Source organism: Aythya fuligula, chromosome 1 (assembly GCF_009819795.1).
Source record: "Aythya fuligula isolate bAytFul2 chromosome 1, bAytFul2.pri, whole genome shotgun sequence".
Lineage (NCBI taxonomy): Eukaryota > Metazoa > Chordata > Aves > Anseriformes > Anatidae > Aythya > Aythya fuligula.
Genome location: NC_045559.1, coordinates 79,907,858 through 79,930,066, shown reverse-complemented (window position 1 = coordinate 79,930,066; position 22,209 = coordinate 79,907,858). Strand labels below are relative to the sequence as shown.

Sequence of the window (22,209 nt, the reverse complement as noted above, 5' to 3'; positions counted from 1 at the left end):
TTTGATTTTTTTTTTTTTTAAACTTTCCATTCAAATTCCATTTTAATTTCCACTGCTGTTTCATTTCCATTCCTATCGATGTTTTGAGTGCTTAGGTTAAGTATGTATCATGCTTTGCCTTTATTGTAATATAATTCAAATAAGAAATTGAAAGTTCCACAAGATGAAATGATGAGGAAAAGATTTGAACAAACTTTAATTCAGAAACTTCTGAAGGAGGAAGTTTGTAAAAGTCCCTGTGGTCTCCCCAGGAAGCTTGCAAAGCTGCAGGTGGCTGCTTTGTCCACGAGGAGGAGCACGTGCATTGTGTGTTTTACTTTCTTTCCCCCCCACCCCCCAGGTGAACTAAATAGGTTCCAAAAAATAAATGGACACGAATGTATAGTATAGGTACTAGCAACGAATCCTGGCAATGCTTGTGAGATGCCAAAATATCCTTAGTAGGTGTGTTTTCTAAGGGGTAGTACTCTTTGTTTTTAAGCTTACGGTATACACCTGTTTATATAGGTTCTTTCTAGTGTACTTCCAGAATGAATTTTACATATTTGTAGTTTCTTTCTAACACTTCTGAATCTTGCATATCTCTAATCTGGGGATAAAAGTTGCAGTAATGTAAGCATAATGGTTTTTGCTGCATACTGACTCTTCTCAACTACGTATATAGAAAAAAGAGCACTTAGTATTAAGAGCAGTAATCTTGTACAGCTCCAGTGTGATAGAGCTGTGTATTGACTTCAGTGGAATTTATTGTATCTGCTTGCTGTAATTGTGAAAGTTTGTATTTTGATGACAGCTGAGACTAACCCACTTGAGTGAAGATAATGTCCTGTTTGCACAGGAGTTGATTTGGAATCCCTTACCATCAAATTTGTTTAGTGGATATTAATTACTAAGTTTTTGTTAAAGTATATCAATTCATTGTTAAAGGTGGGGTGAATACAAAAAGACAAATGAAGCCAGGGACACTGAGGAAGACAAAGGAGAGACGAGATATTTGGATGAATTGATGATAGCAGGACAGCCTAGCAATTACAGCTCCCCTTTTCGAATGTAGCTTGATTTGGAAACTCATCTGGCTGTTAAAAATAAGTGTGTTTAGCCTACGTCCTGGTGGTTACCATGTCTGCATCATTTGTGCTTGGTGGCAAAAAAAAACAAGGGATAGAGTAAGTCCATTTCAAAATAACAGTTGTCTCTGGATTATGGTATCTAGCCTGGGCAAGAGTTAAAAAATTGTATTGGTCTTTTTGTTCTTAACAGGCTTTAGTATCTAGAAATTTTATTTGATACATCTTATGGACTCTTAATTCTTAATCGAAAGGAAAAAAGAAAACACAACAGGACGTGCTTTTTAAAAATAATAGCTATTTTAAATTGAAAATATTTTTAAATTGAAAATAAATTGAAAATATGTATGTTTTTAGCATAAAAGTTGAGAGATCTAGTTCGTAATTGCTTTCAGTAAAAGAAAACTATTCTTCAGGTTCTGGGACTGAAAACTTACTGCTTTTTTTACTTTGTCTGGTGACTGTTCCATTATTTTTGGATCAAATTGTTAACTCAAAGGAGTAAAATAAAGAACTCCGCTCTAACATTGCCAGCATTAAGTGTCTGACTAAATAGCTGTTGTAAAATGCAGTTCATCCATTGCACTGTCATATACTTTACTCCCTATCAGACTCTTCAGAATGTTCCCCTTGTAAGGTCTTCTAAATCCCTCCCCCAGTCCATCCTGCATAAAGGAATGCTTCTGTTGAGAAGAGCTGTTGATTTTTCTGTGTCCTGGTAGAAAAATAGACAAAAAACACAGTAATTGAATTTCAGCAAGGACAGTTCAGACCACATATTAGTTAAAATTCTTCAAATAATAAGGACAGTGAAGTGATCCAGATATTAGAGTATCTAGAGAAACTGTCTTATCTTGTGGACATCTCTGCAGAAAGACTTGAAATGTATGGATTCTGATTCCAAAAAAAAAAAGCAGAAGGATAAAGTACTGCATGACATATCTTTCAGCTATTTGCTGAATTTTCTATAGAACCGTGGAATGGTTGGGGTTGGAAGGGACCTTAAAGATCACCTAGTTCCAATCTCCCTGCTATGGGCAGGGGCAACTTCCAGTAGACCAGGTTGCTCAAAGCCCCATCCAACCTGGCCTTGAATGCTTCCAGGGATGGGGTATCCACAAACTCTCTGGGCAACCTGTTCCAATGCCTAGCCACCTGCAAAGCAGAGAATTTCATCCTAATGTTAAAGCTAAATCTTTTACTTTAGAACCATTGCTTTTTGTCTTACCAGTGCACTTTCTGATAAAGAGGCCATCCCCAGCTTTCCCTTAAAGTACTGGAAGGCTTCTGTATTATTTCCCTGGAGCCTTCTCTTCTCTGGACTGAACAACCCCAACACCCTCAGTCTGCCTTCATAAGGGAGGTGTTCTAGCCCTCTGATTATCTTTGGCCCTCCTCTGGACTCTCCAACAGGTCCATATCTTTCTTGTGGTGGAAGTCCCAGAGCTAAGCACAGTGCTCCAGGTGGGGTCTCATGACAGCAGAGTAGAAGGGAAGAGTCACCTTCCTCAGCCTGCTGACCATACTTCTTTTGAGAAAGCCCAGGGTACTGTTGGCTTTCTGGGTTGCAAGCGCACATTGACGGCACATCCTCTGCCAGTTTATTGAAAATGTTATTTGTAAATCTGCATTTCCTTTCCTTTCAGACAAGGAGCAGAAATGGATAAGGTGATGCAGGAGCTAGGGAAATCTCTAACAGACCAAGATGTAAATTCATTAGCGGCTCAGCATTTTGAATCTCAGCAGGTAATCTTAATGCGTTGAACTAGAACACATTATGCAAATAATTGCTTAAAAAGAGAACCCAAAACATTCAAATTATGTCTGTCTTCTTGTTAGGATTTGGAGAACAAATGGACCAATGAATTAAAACAGTCCAGTGCTATCCAGAAGCAGGAATATCAGGAATGGGTGATAAAACTTCACCAGGACCTTAAGAATCCCAACAATAGCTCAATCAGGTATTTAGTTCCATGGTGACGTTTACTGCTGTCTCTATTAATTCAAAAGACGTGGTTTTATGTACTCTTTCTTTCAAAATAGCTGCTTAAACAACATAATCCAAGAGAATCAAAGGCAAATAAACCATCATAATTAAATATCTACATTTTTAGACCTTTTTTCTTTGTGTGACATTTTACAACCGTTCTGTACAAAAAAATGTTCTCATACACTGAATTAGAGTCTGAGCAGTATGGAGCTTCCTCCTGTTTTGCCTTATTTACATTGTCTTTTTTTAAACGCTTTTTCATAATGCTTTCTGTTATCACATAATTATATTACACAGAATAATTAAAGTTTAATAAGTGGTAGAACTGTAACACATTTTGAATAACAAGCCTTTTTTTTAATGTTTTATATAGACATCGCTGTACAGCTAAAATATTTGGAGTCTTTCAGTCTGTCCACTTATAGTGAGAGTTGTTTTCTTATTGAGGATATAGTAGGGAAACTGAAATCTGTAACTTGACGAGAGCCCTATGCTGTATCATTAGTGTCTACCACCTTCGTTACTATTTGGAAAATGAAAGGAGCAAAACCTGGTGCTTTTTCATGTCTCGTTAGTAGAAGAGCCTGAGTAGATTGTTTAGATGTATACAGAAAGGATTTATGGGGAAAATGACACCTTTGCTTAAAATGGATGTGAGTGATAAGATGAAAATGACATGGAACATAAAGTATAAAATACTTCACTTCCTCTTAAGTGTTCACTTTTGGTATAAGAAAGCAGAGTGTATGGAACATGAGGGAAGAGACAGAGAGGAGGGGAAATATGTTAGAAGATAATATACATGTAGATTTCTCACTACTTTCCTCACGATTGTGTCTGAATTTCTGTGTTTTGGAAGTCTTTTGCAGTTTTCAGGTTAGTCCCAGAATATGTTCCTAGGACTGCATAGCTTCTGAGCTTGTACAGTGTGGCAAACTTAGCTTGACTGTTTTTTTTAACCTCCCATTTTGTGTGTGGGGGGGAGGCAGGTAGAAAGAATATTATATCCAGGACCTTCATGAATAAAGTTTTGTGTTCTAAATAGACTGAGATTTTTTCCCATTTATTTATATGTTCATTTCATTATAACTAGGTATTGTGGTTCTTATTGCTCAATCGCAAAATGCTTTACAAAGAAGCCTGATGATGTAAGTCTAATAGTGAAGTTTACTCTTCCTGCTGGTATAAGGATGAAGTGTTACGTACCAGAAAGGCAGAACTTCAGAGGAGTAGAGTTCATTCAAATAGTTTTAGTTTCTTGGCTTCCACAGACTAGCTGAGGAAATTTTGGATAGAGTTTGCAATACGTTGTTCATTGTCAGCAAAAGCTAGTATAAACTTTTCAGTAGGTTTCTCATTATTTTAGTGATGAAATTAAGGTTCAGCCCAGTCAATTGAGAGAATCTGTGGAAGGAAATGGAAGAATTTATGAAGAGCAAAGACTTTTAGAAGAAAGTTTTACTATTCACTTGGGTAAGTAAAATAAACTCACAGTAAATCCAAAGATTGTAACTAATAAATTATGCATCTAACCGTGTTTTATTTACAGTACTTAACTAATAATATATTTATTTTTCCCAGTTTGGGAGAGAAGTACAATACAGCATAAACTGTATCAAACAGTGTCTACCTACCTGAAAAATACTCAATGGAAAACATTTTAAAAACAAATTTGTATCCACTTTAGCAAGGTGACTAATATAGAAAAACATGTTAACATCAATACACATAGCGATTAATAAATTAAAATGTGGGTGTTTATTTAGTTCCCAAGAAAACTTAACAGAAAAATGGATTTTTTTTTTCTTTTAGTATTGTTTATGTAGTAGAGATTTCTTATGCTGTCTGTTTTGACTGCACTCAAGTACTCTTTATTTTGTAATTTGCTGATATGCATATAAATTGCATATATGGTTAAGAACTTACTTTGTGCAAGTATTATTGGTTATACTTTCCTTATATCTTTTTCACAAAGCTTAGGGGAACATTTTGGTCAGTTTAATAATAATCATGAGTTTCATCTTTTGCTGTTTGTATTAAATACTACTGTATTTAATGATACTGTTTGTATCGTTTATATCTGGTACAGGAGCTCAGTTGAAGACCATGCATAACTTGAGATTACTGAGAGCTGATATGCTGGATTTTTGTAAACATAAGCGTAATCATCGAAGTGGAGTAAAGCTTCACAGGCTTCAAACCGCGATGTCCCTCTACTCAACTTCCCTCTGTGGCCTGGTATTACTGGTAGATAATCGTGTCAGTTCATACAGTGGCATCAAAAGAGGTGAGTCCTCTGATGGAGTATATCAGGTCAGTGAAAGCCAGCATCGCTCTTGGAGACTTGCTGTCTTCTCTCACAAAAAGTATTCACAGTAAAATTAAAATTTACTAGAGTAAATGTTTTGCAAGTGGTATTACAGAAGGGTAGGAAAAGCAAAAAGAAATGGATAAGAATGGGGGACAGAGCTGTGCTAAGTAACTTGAACTCTGATATGCTGTTAACTTTTGTATCTCTGTACTAGGTTTTGCATTTGAGTAAGTAAGGTGTTAGGGTGGACACTTTAATGTTAATTTGCCTGCCTTACACAAGCTGATAATCAGTAGGGTCTTCTAACTCTCTAATGTTAATTTGCCATACAATTAAATACTCAAACTGAAGTTTTAAAATTGATAAGCATGTAGCATATTTATACATTTACTTTAAATATCTGTATCACCATAACTTCCATTAACAGGGAACAATGGGAGTATAATAGGAGTATTAATTGCCTACTCTTGGAAAGTTTAATTAATAGACATTTTAAGTGCACATCTTTTGATTAACTGGTCTCTGTGAGGGTGTTCTAAGCCTAACCAACGACACATGTGCTTGTTCTTGTTCGAATTTTGGCCACCCAGGCTCTCTGTGAACAACTTTGTAGACTTTGCCATCTTCCTCTTGAAATTTAATACCTAAATATTTACATATGAAATGTCTTTTTGACTAGAGACAGTATTACTTTTCATCATTCTAATATGCATTTTCTTGGAAAGGGGAGGAAAGTAGGCTTTGGTGCACTCTGAAAATAGTGTGGAATCAGGCTTGTAATAAGGAGAGGGAAGTGTATCTATTAAAATTCCAGTTCTGTTTGTTCTGTATATAGTTTCCAAGTTTAATTCTAACAGTATTATTTCACTCTTGCACTCATTTTCCATTGCTTTTTGTTATTACTGCTTAAATATTTAAATTAACGGTGAAAATTTGTGCATAAATCTTAGATGATCAAGAGAAAATGGACATACAGATAATACCACTAAACACAAAATTAGATACTGCAGCCTCAGCAAAGGGGAAAGTAGAGGGGGGAACTAAGGGACTATAGGATAATCTATAAAATATAATCCTTAGTAAATTTTGATTCCTCTTAATTCCAAACAGACTTTGGCAAACTTAACTGTGAGCACTTTCCACAGCTGTCTGTGCCTCCATTCTTTTTTAAAATGTTGTATTTAAATTGTCTCTGTTCCTCCAACTGAATCAAATATGCTACTTTAAACCACCAATGAACATCTGGTTGTGCTAAGACCTCAAACTACTAGAGGCAGCAACAGAGGTTTGGGTACATTTCTTTATATCTACTGTCTGGTGAGAGTGATACCTTCTGGCAAAGGTCAGTACTAAATACCTTTGAGAAGAAAATTTGCTTTAAAATTGTTAAATCTGTTGCAAGAGCACTACACAGAAACCATTCTCCGTACGAAAAGGCCTGTTAAAGAAAAATACATGTAAATGTGCTAGGGGCTTCAAAGGTTCATAACATTTGCAAAAAATGTTATAATAGAAGATATTTAAATAATACGTTTATGTTTGTGTTTAAATAGGGAGGTAATGTCATGTGTAGTCTAAATTTCTGGGTTACAAAAGTGTAGAAGTGCTTCTGTCCTAAAATGGAAAAACACAAACCTAATAGCTGTTGTTTGGCAATGGACTAGAATCACTCTCTAATCTCGAGATTAGCAAAGGTTGATATAGATGAGCTTCATGTGAGTATGCTGTTTATTCAAGTATTTTGCGTTGTTTTGAGCAAGACCAATCACTCAGCAAACGCTAAATGGAAAGTGGGTACAGTCCTACAAAGTCTTGCAACTTACTTGTTTGACCTAATTTGTTTAGATCCATCTTGAGGACCCTAGTGAATGTCCTTCTTGTTTAGTATATATTTTGCTAGCTCAGTTGTCTTACAAACATTTTGATGTTGCATCTTTGGTGAATCTATTATCCAAAGATGGTTCAGTTTGCCTCAAAGTTCAGGATATGTGAGGTATTTGCAAGACTGAAAAACATGACTGCAGTGTTTTCTGGGTACACTATCTCTTACGATATCTAAACAATGACTAGTAAAATATACCTTTGAAATTGGATTTGGACCCATCTCTGGAAAACAGCTTTCAACAGGAAGTTGAACTTTTTATGATCTTCCAATGTCCAGATTTAATTCAGGTTCCTTTTTGTAAGCTAGAGGAATAGTCTTCTCATGTATTTTGTATTTATGCATTACCTAGCATGAGCCTCTTACGTTAGGACTTTGTAGGGCTACTATGACTCAGATTTTAAGTAGGTATAGCACACTCAAATGGTAAACTAAAACTAACTTTAATTTTGATTTAAATAAGAGACTTTTCCTTTTTTTTTTGTTTCAAATAAAACATTTCCTGGCCTTAGTTTATCTTGATAAACACAGAAAACACAATCTTTTAGAATATGAGCTGCTTCTTCCCTTGATTTTGGAAACCAGAACTTAATAAAGCATTTTGAAAATAGACTTCATGATACAGAGGATGTAAAAAGATAAAGGATATTAAGGTTTTCTTTATATCCTGCCTATTCCTGTTATAGCCTGTTCACAGGATTACATGGTGATCCTCAGATAATCAAAATACATTAAGTACTTTGGGATCTAATCCAGGTAGGTTCCTCAGAAGTAAGTCACGATTGGTTAGTATAGTTCATCTTCTTGATAATTGCTTGTTTTGGCGGCCATTAACTTAACATTGGCAGTGATAACCATGCATTTTTTAAAAACGGAGAAAAGGCTGGACATCAGGATACTGCGCTTAGAATATGCATTACAGGGGCAGTATGTTATGATCCTAATTATTAATTTAATTTTTCCAAGTCTGACATTGCTTATCAGGAAAATAAACTGGCAGCTCTTTTCAGCTGATGGCACTTTTCTTTAGCTTTCAGATCTCTGTTTTGAGAACTAAGAGGAAACAACTGTAATCCCAACTTTCCAGATATGCTGTTTATGAATGTAATAGCTCTTGTTTTGCAAAACACACTGGGGTGCCATAGCTGCTCTTGGAAATATCTACTATATATGCTTCAATAAAGCATCACAGATCAAGGGACTGTTATTAATAAGGCATCAACACTTTAAGGATGGTAACATTTAATGCATGTATGTTTTACCTGCTTTGGCAGGGGGGTGTGGACCCAATGATCTCTTGAGGTCCTTTACAACACCTAGAATTCTGTGATCCTGTGATTCTTGCTGTTATTTTCAGGTTTATTTTTTGCATGGATTATTTTGTCTGAAGAATAACAGCACTGTTTCAAGTTGTTTTTTTCCAAGGAATTCATTTATTTAAAAAAAAAAAAAAAAAAAACAACAAACAACTTTGTTTCTGATGTAATGCTTTTTTTAGGACTTAAGGTGAAATGCAGCAGGGCTTTTTTGTTTGTTTTGTTTTAGTTTTGCTGTTGTATCTGTCTTTGCTTAAACTGTATAACAGCATTATGTAATGTTACTAAGCACATCCTTATGACGTGGATTTAAATCTTTATTTTTTTCCTAGATTTTGCAACTGTTTGCCAAGAATGCACAGATTTTCATTTTCCTGGAATTCAAGAACAACTTGAAATTGTCCAGAAGGTTGTACTTAAGGCCAGAGCACAGCGTAGCAGTAAGTCGAAAAGACATCATGGTCAGTGACAACCAAAATTACTTTCCTTGAAATAGCATAGTGGTCAGTAGAATGTTTATGGTTAGGGGTGACTTGATTTCACTCTTCTTCATATCTACAAATCAATAAAATGTGATGTTCTGGTTTGTCAGTTAACTCAGAGAGATCTGCATGAAATCCTGTGTTCACTGACAGTATGTCCACATGATGTCTTTGATTCCATAACAGACATAAATTTAGAGAAAAAAAGTCCTTAAGTTCTGATCGCACTTTAGCAGCATGGGAAATATGTAGGGTAATTATACTTTCCTCTGCAGCTTAAACTGCTGGTGACAACATGGACTTACCTGACTTGTATTTATATAGAAAATGAAAGTCAAAGCCTTAAAAATTGCAGATGTGTTACAACTTATTCCCCTCCATATAAATAAGTACTAAAAATGGAGTAATAAATTGACTGTATGTGTATACTCTTTAGTATTGACCAAATCCTTGTGAATGGTTTACTTCGCAGTTATTTTTACAAATGGCATAGAAATTTTCTGACCACGTGGTGTTAAGGCAGTACTTGTACATCATGAAGCTTTGTTTTTCTTGCAGACAACTACTTGTGTGGTTTAAATACATCAGTAACATGAATAGATACATAAGAGTACATGGCGAAACAAGTTTTCTTAGGAATCTGCATATTGCTGTAGTCTTAAGGAGAATTCTGAAAGCTGTTTTTATATTGGTGATTTATGTAAATTTCTGTTAAAATTTTCCTTGCAATACTAGGAACAAACTTGCTTTAAATATATGCATTATTTAAAAAGCAATAGCAAGGTACTATGCAGTTGTGAGGGTAATTCAGAAAGTTTAGCATTCCATTTGAGAACATTGTGTTTCCGTTTGTCTGAGTAAAGAGGTATCATAGGATGATCAAAAAAGAAAGCTTATGATTTGATAAGTTCATTTATGATTTCATAATCGGTTCAGCGTTTATTGAAGTCGGCAGAAGCAATTCTTGTCCAACCCTCACATTTATCCAACTTTATGGTGAAAATTCAAGCTGGATATCATCTCAGTACATTTTATATGACAAAGCATGATTAATACATGTTATGTTTCATACTTGTGGTATTTGTTTATATACAGGAAATAAAGAAAGTGGAACTGAAGACAAATCCAAGAATATTGAACGAAACCAGTCAAATATTTTACCAGGTGAGTTCCACTGAAGAGGTTTCCCCCCTCTTCTTAGAAGAAATTTTGTTTTATAGATGCACATTTTTAGCTCTAAATTCAGAACATAAATTATAAACTAAACCTAAGTTGACCTCAATCAGAGGAGAAGGATGTTCTTGTGGCTAAGGCAGAGAACTGGGTGTCAGGACATCTGGTTTCTATTCCCAGCTTTGCCACCACGTCATATGACTGTGGGGCAAATCACTTCTCTATGCCTAAAATTTCTCTTCAGAGTTTGAGGGGAGATAAAAAGATCTCTGAGGATTCTAGGAAGAAAAATGAAACATAAATAATATCAAATAACTTTGTGAAAATAACTATATATGTCACTGTGCTGATCCAGTAAAGCATTTTAGAATGTATTTTAACTTTGAGAATGTAAGAATGCATTTCTCTAAAAGAGGGAATCTCTGATTTTTACCATGGAAAGCTGCTGTGGAGTCTGAAGATGAATGCACAGTTGGAGGTGTAGGGGAAGGAGACAAATTCATACAACCCATGGGTGATAGGAGGGCTTCTTAAAATTGCTTTCAAGATTGTCTTAGATCTTGGTCATATAAGTGGATTATAAATCCGCTTTGATCCTTAATAGATAAATCCCAGTAAAATCTTGCTGCAGTGGCAAGCGTATCATTATTATTAGATGGACATTGCTGGGGATTACCTTAGCCATCATCAGGAAGGAGTACATACCCATTCTTCAGATAATCCAGTGCAAAGGAAGTCTTAACTGGAATTGCCAGTGAAAATAGGTTTGAAGGAAGATGCTTATCTGTTGACTGGAACAGTAGTGGTATTGTATACCTGCTTTTTTGTTGACTCCAGTATAGATGTTTTGCTCTCCAGCAGAAAGGTAAGGTGCAGAGACCTGCATTTCACTGCCCATTTACTGCTTCTTTATCTTTGATAAATGAAAACTAAGCCTAAAAATCTCTCTGGCAAGATGTCTTCTTGAAAGCAGCTTTGTAACTAATCTTCCCATTGTTATGAATTGTTTTAAATTCTAAAGATCGTTTATACCTCTGTCTTCTAGAATGTATCTGTTATTGCATAACCCACTATCCTTTTCCACAGACTTTTTGCATACTTTATTTTAATGCATCCATTTTTGGTATTTCCGCCTCCCACATCTGTCTGCAATTCAGTGCTTACATTATATATTTTGAGTATTACACCTCCTCTGTGTTTGCTTTTTTGTTTCATGCTATATATAGATCGTATCCGCTTGTTCTGGCACTGTTACATCTTATTACACCAGGTGTCCCTGATGCTTGTGAAACTCATCAAAGCAGGGAAGTGTGTGTAGGATGAATGTAAAACAATCATACTCCAAGAGATTTTAGATCAGTTCGTTTCTAACTTTTATGTATCTCCTTATGTACGTGTTCTGATCTGTTGTCTGCTTGTATTACCTTTTGTCTTAACTTACTGACCCTATTCTTACATTTCATAACAATTGTGTTTCAGTATAGGTCACTACTGTGATACCTTGCCTTTTTGGTTTATGTAATCCTGTAGGGGAATTCTACATAACACGCCATTCAAATCTTTCTGAAATTCATGTTGCGTTTCACCTTTGTGTGGATGATAATGTAAGATCTGGAAACATAACTGCTCGGGATCCTGCGATCATGGGACTCAGAAACATTCTCAAAGTTTGCTGCACGCATGACATTACTACCATTAGCATTCCTCTCCTGTTGGTACATGATATGTCAGAAGTAAGTAAATTTAAAGTTTTGTTTTCTTCTTAGCTTCTAAGGTGCAACAATTATTTATTTTTTTTTTCTGGAAAGGATATGTCTCAGTCTTGTTTAAGACAAATGGAGCAATTTATCCTAGTCACATGCTCCTGCCACATCATTGTGCTACCATTGGTATCTGTATAGTGACGTGAGTTAAGGAACTGAATCAGTTATAAGCTTTTCAGTCAGCTGAACCTCTTCATTTTTATTTCCATCTCTCCTTGATCCAGCTCAGTGCACGGTTACAGAGGTATTAATGAAAGAGGTGATAGGACTACATATTTAGATGTTAAAAAGATGTTTTGTGGCAGCAGTTCTTGCTTAGAAACTATAGTTTGTAAGATGCTGATATAATAGTAATAGCAGATGCAAATTATAATTGCTTCTAGCTAGAAAAAATTAAAACTAACTTTTTATGAGCAGCAGAACTAGCAAAGCCTGTTTTCTTAGAAAATTTGAATTCTGTACCCCTAAACACCATTCTTTATCACCTCAGCCCTGTGCAGCAGTAACAAAATTTTACCTTTGCTCTGAATGGTCTCCTTCATGCCCTAATTACTTGCATGTTTAGTTTCTGCCCCAGAGCCCCCCACATACCAGCTGGAGAAGAAGTAGCATACTGCTGAGACTCAAGTGATATGTCACATCCATTGGTGACATAAGTGTGCTTATTCTGCAGAACTGCTGTATTTTTTTCTTCAGTGGGACACTAGTGTGTAGAACTTTTCTCTTACTCAACTGTATTTTTTTTTACAGTGCATAGTAAACTTATAATTTAATACCATTTACAATCTTTCCTCTGTCAGATCAGCTTCAAAAGATAACTGGCAGGGAAGAAAATGGAGGTGTGGAGAGATCCAGCAGACAGAAAGTACAGCCACATGCCACACTTCCTTAGGTGACAAACTTACAAACTAAAAGAAATTAGGAGAATAAGATAACACTGCTATTAATTATATCTTTGCATATGTTTACTTGCAATCTGTTATGTTGTTGTTTTTCTTTTAAAAAAATTGGCACCAATTTCAAGACTGCCTCTCCTTTGAAAGTGCCTGACTCATAGCAAGAAAGAGGCTCATCATTGGATTGCTTTTAATAGGTGGAATAACTGTTTTTTTGTTGTTGTTGTTTTTTTTTACATAATTTTATCTGAACACCATGTAGAACTGGATCCCTTTTGCAAGATAGGGGTCTATACAGTTCAAGCAATGTTAAAAATATCCAATAATGAAGATTCTAAAGGATGTGCCCCAAAAATGTGAACTTTTAGTAATAGATTTTATTTCAGAAATATATTTTTACATCTTTGGTATTAACACTTTTTGTATGCAAATGCAAGTAATCAACTTGCAGGACAGCAACCTGAGTTATTAATGGGACCCAATTACTGTGTTTCAGAAGTTTATAGAGCTCTTCTCTTAATCAAGTTGGCAAGTGACCCCATTAAACTTTTTTTTTTTTTCCCTTTGAAATACATACATACAATGAAAGCTAAAAATAACATGTTTAAAATACAAATAGAGCACAAGACCAGGTGTTCACCATGCTTTTAGAAAGGTGTTGTTGCTGAAATGTGTGAAACTGAAGAACCATCTACTTGTCTGATGCTGAATTCTTAAAAGTCCTGGTAAAATGATTCATCTTTAATATTAAGCTTTTTAAGTATCTGTGGAGTAAGCTGAAAGTGACCTGTATGATAAGCATAGACTGAGCCAAAACTGAACTGCATGAATTGCATTAGCAGCATCACTTATTACGGTGTTTTGCAGCTGGCTGACCTCATTTGAAACACACAAGTCTGTAACTTGTTGTTGAGGGAAGAGTGAATAACAACAGATTTCCGAAGGTTAACCTGAACTTGGTGCCTTCAGCAACTCCAGTTTTGAATCTGCGTTTACCACCTACATAAAAAAACATTTTTGTAAAGTGGTTAACCAGGAGCACAGCTGCAGAGATGTTTGCGTGCTTCGCTGTGGCAAGCATTCATCATGAGTTTGCTTTGTGTATTTCCCAAAGGTTTTCTTTTATGGATGGAAGAGTAGTGTTTATAACCCCACAAAAATGATGAGTGTATCAGTCTCAGTGAAGCTGTTACCCTTTGTTATCATTTAGCCTTCGTATTAAGCTACTCTTTCCTCCTGGCCCTCTCCCCCAAGAAAAAAAATAAAGAATTCTGTTTTCCTTGTTTTTTCTTGTTACTTCAACAACAACAACAACAGTTTTGTGTTTGTTGTTTTTTCTTTTTTCCTGTTCTGATCATTAATTTCAGTAAAGGAAGGAAACTGTGTTTGATATTTGAGAAAGACAAAAATAGACAAGTTCAAATTTAGGACAACTGAGGTCCTAATGTCTGATCATTGCACTGAATCTAACATAAACTGAACTGGGGAATGAAATGGTTACATGGAATCATTAAAAATGCTGGAGTTGGCATACTTCCTTGGTAGTTTCAACATAAGGGGTATCGTATGCTGCCATCCATATAGCAATGTGGAAGAAAACAGACCTCTTGAGAGCTCTCAGGCAGCTGCCTATGTGATGATAAGTTAAGAAAAAAATGTTTGAAAAAAGTTGATATTAAGGGAATATAAGGTGTGCAGCAAATATTTGTGAATGCCATTTATACTTGTAGAGAGATTATCAAAGAGTGTATTAACCTTCAGTTTTTCTCTTACTGTTTCATACCGTGAAACATGCATAGATATACTTTAAATAAACACCTTGCTAATTCTTAACTTACTGAAATTAACCATTGAATTTCGGTTTGAAACCTTTGTCCCATAAGAAGTGTATGGACTTAGTGTTTTCATTACCTGGTTATGACACGGTTCTGCAGAGACTTAAGGATGGTCTTCTAGATTCAAAAAAGCAGCAACTCCATGCAGTGACTCTGTCACAAATTTCAGTGATTGGCCTTTTTTTATTTTTATCAGCTAAAGGAATGTTAATCTAACAAAAGATCTATTCATCCTGAAAAGGAATGGTGTGTGCTTTCTGTAGTGAATAGAAACCAAAAGTCCCAGACGCTTTTTTTACTTGCTAGAATGCTGTTAATGAAAACTTACCATATCTGATGAGGTGTTTGTTATTTTCCTGTCTCCTGTGCTGTGTTTTGAATTGGCACTTATCTGGCTATTAATTTCCACAACTGTTACTTAATTTACATATAGGGAAAAGTCCTGACAACGTGTCAAGATCATGATAACTTAAGTTTTTAAAGATGAATTAAAATCAAATCATTACTGCGTCATTCTCTGTTCTTGTGGCTTGCATGCACTGACATTGTAGATTCAACCTGTTATTTCCTTGAGTGACCACAAGATTTAACATCTATGTTTCTCTGAAATAGTCTGAGGAGTAGAGTCATATCCTGCTGTCTCAATCAGTCCTTTTAAGGCTAGTTTCTTTTATTGATTATATAATGTGCTCGTAAGTTGCCTTCAGAGCAACAGGACCGTTCTTTTTAGGTATTCATTTTTAACCTAAGCCAAAACAGTGATCAAAAGTAGCAATAAACTCCTACATTGCTTGTGACAGAATGCAAATGTGGGCAGATAAATTATAACAAAGACCAGCTATTTCTTCCAGAAAGGTTAGAAAATAAAAAAAATAAATTGTCCAATATTGTTGTTTCTGATTCACATGTTGTATAGTCTAAAAGCAGCATCTATTGATGCAAGAATTTACCTCATGAAAAAAAAAAAAGGTCTGTAAAGTTATTCTAACTTAGGCTGTTTTTATGTTACTATAAGGCTGTTACTATTTCAGGTATGGGAGAATATAGGGAGATGCTCCCACCTAAGAAAAAAATTAAGCTTTTAGTTGTTGCTTAGTGTAGAGACATTCAATATATTGACTCAACATTATCAGTCAGCATTCTTGGACAACCTTGCTTCTCAAATAATCTTGTTAAATCCTGAAATTAAGCTTTTTGAAAATGACAGCTTGCACACTGCTTGACATAGCAAAATAAATGCTGGCTTTACTGAATACAAAATTATGTAAAGCATAAATTTTAAAAGGTACATGGAATGATAAATTTGATTCCATGTGTATATTCCTATGTTCATACTAGAAAGTGCACTTTTTGATGTTGGAGGGCACATCAGAACAAATTTTATTTTCTTCCTGAGAAGTGTTTACAATGACATTCCTTCTGCCTCTAACTAGGAATGTTCATCTTAATATAATTCATTTTATAGTTTACAGCTGAAGAATGCTTGATGTACTAATGCATTTGAACTGTTACTTAAATTCTTTAGACCAGGGCCTGTTTGCCATACAGTAAGGTAGTTTATACAGGTGCTTTTCATATACCATCTTGGTGTTTAACTTCAGGTAAGAATTTGCTGTCTGGTCATATCTGAAACCTGTCCCATCGGATGAAGCCGGATTTTGTTTGTTTTAGTTCTTAATAAAAATGCACCTCTAGGATAAAATTATTTCTACCAATTTCAGTATTAGAGATATTTTACTGAAGGTGTATGGGTATGCCAATAAGCCTAAACCAGAGTCATCAAAAATAGCTGTTAATCATCAGCTACTGCTGTTAAGACATGGTCAGGAGCCTCTCTTCAGCTAACTGAAGCACAAATCTGATAGTTACAATTGGTTATTGCACATTTTTCTGAAGTTCCACAGAGGAATTAAGTAGACCCATTTTCCAGTGACATTAATAGGATTATTATCAACAGTATGATGGTGTGTGTTTGTTTTTCAAGATCTCAAAAATATATAGGCTGTTCAGACACTAGGCTCTCATACCAATAAGCAGTGGCTGTGCTTTTATGGTCTCATATACATGTATATAAATATATATATAAAAAATATATTTGTATATATGGGTCGTGTGTTTATGTATCCATACACATATACACACACCACCTGTCTAGAGTACTTCAGAAAACTGAATCCCTCATCATGGCCTGTAATGCTGCGTGGATACCTGGTGGAAAAATATGGTTTTATGGTAATAACTTATTATTTTTAATAATTTTCCTTTTTTCTCTTGATGGTAGATCCATGGGCATTGGACCTTTTTCATTTATTTATTTATTTTTAGGAAATGACCATTCCATGGTGCTTAAAGAGAGCAGAGCTTGTGTTCAAGTGTGTTAAAGGTATGTTAGTAAATGCTTCAGCTCATTTCCAGTGTTGCATTTGATGACATCCAGTCTTAAATCAAGCTGTATGTTTTCCCCAAAACAAGTCATTTTAGTAACTTACTACTTGTTAAAACACTTATGCTTTCTCTTTAAAAATATTAACTATTATTGTGGGACTATTTTAAGCATCAGGAAATAATCTCACACTAGAATGAAAACTAAAAGTGTTTTGAAAGTATCTTCACAACTGTTACAAAGACAGTGAAAGAAAAAGCCCTTACTGCATTTGAGCAATCTCTGAAGGAGGGCAGGAGAAGGTGGTTCCCTACAGTATACTTCCCAGTGTCTGTTGTATTTTAATTTCCTCAGTGACAATTCCCTATACGTTTTCAAGGCTAGTTTATACACTAATTCGCCTTTTTGCTTGAAAGTCATCATGATTTGACTGTCATTTCCTATATTTCCCAACTGTGTTACTGCTTACTGCATTCTTGTGTCCTGCACTTAAACACTCGCAACAGTCATTTAGAGTATTTAAAATGCTAGTAGTTATGTTCTTTCTACCACCTACTTAAGAAACCTCTTGCTGTTGTGAACTTCAGCGGTTCACGATGAAATATCATCCATGTAACCATTTTCATTATACAAGTATTTTTCCAAGCATCTTTATTTGTCACTAATGTATTTCTGTGGACCTTGTAGTTCATTGGTTATAGTTAGGAAATGCTAGCATAAAAATGCCAAATGATGATAAGTTGAGCACTGAGCATTAAGCATTTTCTATGTAAGTAAGTCCAAGTAGTTTCTGTCCCTGCCAGATGGCCAAAACCCTTTTGGCAACTGGATATTGTCTTGCACTCATTCATCTGGATGTGATCACATCAGAGCAAAAGAAAAAAGCTGCTTCTCAATGAAAGCAAGCTATTGAAAAAACTCCTAATAATCATATTCGGAGAAAGTTCTCACTTCCGCTGGCTAGTACTCTGCTGTACCATAGACCTGGTTATTTTGCTCTTTAAGGGTATTCCAATTTTCTCAATAATTCCTCATTAGATTTTCCAGTTAAATCAGATTTCAGTCGATCAGTCAAGTCTGATTTAAATGTGACTAACGATATCCCTAGTTCAGGCGGTTAAAATCCTAATTGTATGTGAAAACTTCCTCATTGCTTGATAACAGTGTAATTGAGGGAGGAGTGTACGTATATAATGAATATAATATGAGTGCTGGTTTTTAGGTTTCATGATGGAAATGGCTTCATGGGATGGAGGAATTTCTCGGACTGTACAATTCTTGGTACCGCAGGTAGGTTAAATCAAGTTTGTATCTAAACTGGGAGACTGGGAACAAGAAGTTAAATGTCAGCAGATCTAGATTTGTGCCCTGTTTTTTAGTTTGAGCTTAAACCTAATTGCTGTTAGTTTCATCCCTTGCTTACAAAACAGGAATAAAAGGGTTTTATATTTTTGGGTATCCTGTAATATCTTCTGAGGATGCTGAAAATGCAAACTGGGAAGTTCACCTTTATGAATGGTTAATACATAACCTTAAAAGAAGATACTCTTTCTTTTTCTCCTATTTTCTCTGAAGAGTTGGGACTAACATTGCATTATATAACATTAGTTTTTTGTTAGTCATACTGTTGAGCATCTTGGAAAATTGCAATGTACTGAGTTCAGTCATGCTTCCACAAAACAATTGATTACTCTAGATGTTTCAAGTTAATTGTAATAAAGATTCTGGAATGATTTAACTTGGAGTTCTAACTGATTTGCAGAAACAGGAAATTTTGCAAATGTAACCAACACTGAGGTGGTTTTTGTGCTGTTATTTTTTTGGTTTGTTTTTATTCTAAAAAGTGGTGCTAGAAGTTCTGTAAAAAATCAGAATTGTGGTATGAAAGAAATAGCAAATACTTGTTGACAAAGTACTAAACTGCTGAGCAGGGAGGAAGCAAAGAATAAATAAATTGAAGATGACTCTAACGTTGGAATTCAGACAGCAGAAGTCCTGTAGATAATGAACAGCACTGTCCTGATTCTGCTTACCAGAACTGATCAATTATTAGAACAGGAAATGTACTGGAAAGAGATATATCCCATAAATATACAAACATGATTTTTAGGTCAATCTTTTTCTTTTGATTGAATTAAATAGAATTATAATGTACATTTTGAAAACAATCTTCTTGGCCTTCTGAAAAACTGCAACACTCTTTTAAATGTTAAAAAACACAGTTTAAACAGATTTAGTTCTTCCAAACTACAGCAAAAAGCTAAAGCTTACTGGTGTATCTCTTTATTGTTTTCTTTTTCTCTCCTCCCCCCAGACAATTTCTGAGGAAATGTTTTACCAACTGAGTAACATGCTTCCCCAAATCTTCCGAGTGTCCTCTACATTGACTCTAACCTCTAAGCACTGAATTCTGTGCAGCAGTAAGACATACCTTGTTGACAGAGGAAGAAGCTATGGAGATTCTTTATGGAAATGTCTCTTTTCCAAGGCCTGATGACCCTGAGTTGGCATTTGTTGCAATTTCAAGAATAATGTCATCTTAATAAAAGATACATGCTGTCTGCATTTGGTTGTTAGCATTTTATTTTTGTCTCTCTCTGTTTCAGCACAGCATTTATGTTGAATTCCTCATCTTTTTCTGAAAGACATGAAATGTAACTAGTCTTATGTAATCCACAGAAATGATTCACATAGTTTGGTAGGAATAAGACTTACAGTAGAATTAGGATCGGGGGGAGTGAGGGGCTTCAGATTGCTTATGTTTTAGAAACATTTTCTGAATTGGCTTGGTGACATTTAAAGGAAAAAAGAAAAAGATGTTACATGTCTTCTTTGACAAATTATATCAAAATTATTCTCAGTTGTCTTTCCAAGCTCACAGTGACTGCAAAATAAAATGTAATAATGCCTCGTTTTACCAATTAACTGTAATAAAATGAAAAACATGAGAGAATCCTTAAGCATATTGCATTTTGTAAACCACTGGAAGTATTGAAAAAGAATCAAGCTAATGTATCTGTGAAAATGATTAGGTGTTCTTCTAATTACTACCTTTTTACTATGTTATCTTTCTGCTTTCTTTGAAGATTTCACATTGACAAGTCTCATGTACAACTTAGTAGGAACGTTACAATGTTCTGAAATCTGATGCACAGGTATATTTTGCTGCTTATTGTCAAAATGTTTTATCGCTAAAGGGTCTTTATCAGTAATCAAGATGCTTGTGTGAAATTTCTTAGGCCAAACTTGAATCCACTCAAATCTCATAACCTTCTGCCTCCTACTGATGGGAAACTAGGAAAGAAACTGCTTTTATCCCATCTTGGACAGTCAAGCTTTTTGAACATGTCTGTGGGCACAAGAGGCTGTAAGCAATCAGTGTAGAGACCAGTCACAGGGAAAGTCCTGTCTGAAGCTGGTATTCTCGGTGTTCCCAGGAGAGTTAGGCTCACGAGAAAGTAGCTGAGGTAGTGAAAGTCCCAGGAAGCTTTTTGAAGCCCACAGTTCTGTTCTGTAGGATACACTGGGATCCTGGCAGAGATGGGTTTGACTCTATATCTTTCTAGAGATTGCCCAAGTTCTGCGCTTGAAAAACAGCTAAAAATTAGATGATTTACTAGCTTCATTGTGACTTTATTATTGTTTTATTTAGTTTGATGAATGCGAAGAGTGTAAAGCTTTGTATTGGGGAAACTCTAATTTAAAAATTATAGCTATAATTTATATAAAAAATAAATATGAATTATAACTATAAAATTCGTGGAGAATCAATATTAATAACTCGTGATGTTTATAAATGGCATAAACTCTGAAGTTAATACTTTTACTGAATCCTTCATGCTGTACGGAATCCACCTAAGTGACACAGCAACTATCTATTGCTGAACTGTCCAATGCTTTCTTTTCCTGTGCCAGCAGCTTCTAAAGAAGAATCATGAAAGCAATGTGACCTTGTTTGGTGTTCCAGAATAGAAGGATGTAAATTAATCTAGAATGATCTGGATTAATCCTGTTAAAGCTCATTGCTACTCCTAAGATGAAGTTAAACTCTAGTCCTAGAAAATCAAGTGCTCTAACCAAGATTCTGTTTGTGAAAGATGTGGTAGCCCAAGTACTCCTTTTTGTGAGTTGTAAGACTCGATCTGTTTTATAAGAGAGATGTGTGTTACATAATTGCCTCCTCCCCCTGCCCCCCCAGTCAGTACATCTACCACGAAGTAACCCGTGGAACACCAAAAATCCTTGAGCAAGTTATCTGTCTGATACTTTCAGACTTTTAATAAAAATTCCACACAAATACTTTTATTATGACAAAACCTCAGGACATATCTAATTTAGTAACACTTGTGTAAAACTGCAAATAATGTCAAAAAAAAAATAATTATTTACTTTTTGTGGTAAGTCCTGCTGCCTTTCATTTTCTGAGGCTGTGTTTTTTCAGTCCTCAGAAAGTGGATTATATATGAGCTTTTCACCCTAATAACCAGTTCCTCTTTGATACAAAAATGAGCAAATAAACTCCAGGGGTGAGGTTTTGGAAAGTATAAAGGGAAGAAATGGTACTAAACTATTATTTATGATTAACTTGTTCTGAAGCTTGGCCCTAATAAGCACTGAATGGGCTTGCCAGACTTTGTCAAAAGAATTCTTGATACATCATCTATTATTCCTGCTTTTCATATCTGTTTCCAGGAAGTAGTGTTAACAGCAAGTTTTAGCTGTCATTCTTTGTAGAAAAACAGAATACAGAGCTGAGATGACCTTGGCTGTCCTTTCTATTTGATCTGTACCTGGCAACTGTACAGACCAGTAGTATACAGACTGCAATTTATGAAATAAAGCCATCTGAGAAATCCTACTGGGGCTGTGAGAAGCTATTTGAGATTAAGAGGAAAATGACTCAATCAGCATGAGGTTTTCTATTTGTATATGCACAGCAGCATTCCTTGGAAGGATGACAGTGCTGAATACCTTAAAGATGTTGTATAAAATTGTGTATGTGGCTGTGCTTGTATTAAGTAAATTGCTTTGAAGAGAAATGTGGAAGACATGACATTGTACAGATATTTGAATGTGCTTATGGTGGTTGAAATAAACTGCAGATACCCTTA

At 35.3% G+C, this 22,209-nt stretch overlaps 1 protein-coding gene across 4 annotated transcripts in view; it reads left to right on the top strand.

Annotated features, from left to right (window-relative positions):
• Positions 1–22,209, top strand: part of C1H12orf4 (chromosome 1 C12orf4 homolog) — a 24,830-nt gene extending 2,621 nt beyond the window's left edge. For 3 of the 4 annotated variants that reach the window (XM_032187600.1, XM_032187610.1, XM_032187628.1), the window contains 10 exons: positions 2,714–2,813; positions 2,907–3,028; positions 4,424–4,530; positions 5,147–5,344; positions 8,899–9,027; positions 10,144–10,212; positions 11,752–11,954; positions 17,041–17,098; positions 18,321–18,388; positions 19,413–22,209. In XM_032187600.1, the coding sequence (XP_032043491.1) occupies positions 2,714–2,813; positions 2,907–3,028; positions 4,424–4,530; positions 5,147–5,344; positions 8,899–9,027; positions 10,144–10,212; positions 11,752–11,954; positions 17,041–17,098; positions 18,321–18,388; positions 19,413–19,505 (1,147 nt within the window). In that variant the 3' untranslated portion in view covers positions 19,506–22,209. The remainder of the gene's footprint in view (positions 1–2,713; positions 2,814–2,906; positions 3,029–4,423; positions 4,531–5,146; positions 5,345–8,898; positions 9,028–10,143; positions 10,213–11,751; positions 11,955–17,040; positions 17,099–18,320; positions 18,389–19,412) is intronic. The other variant, XM_032187620.1, reaches the window with a different exon arrangement.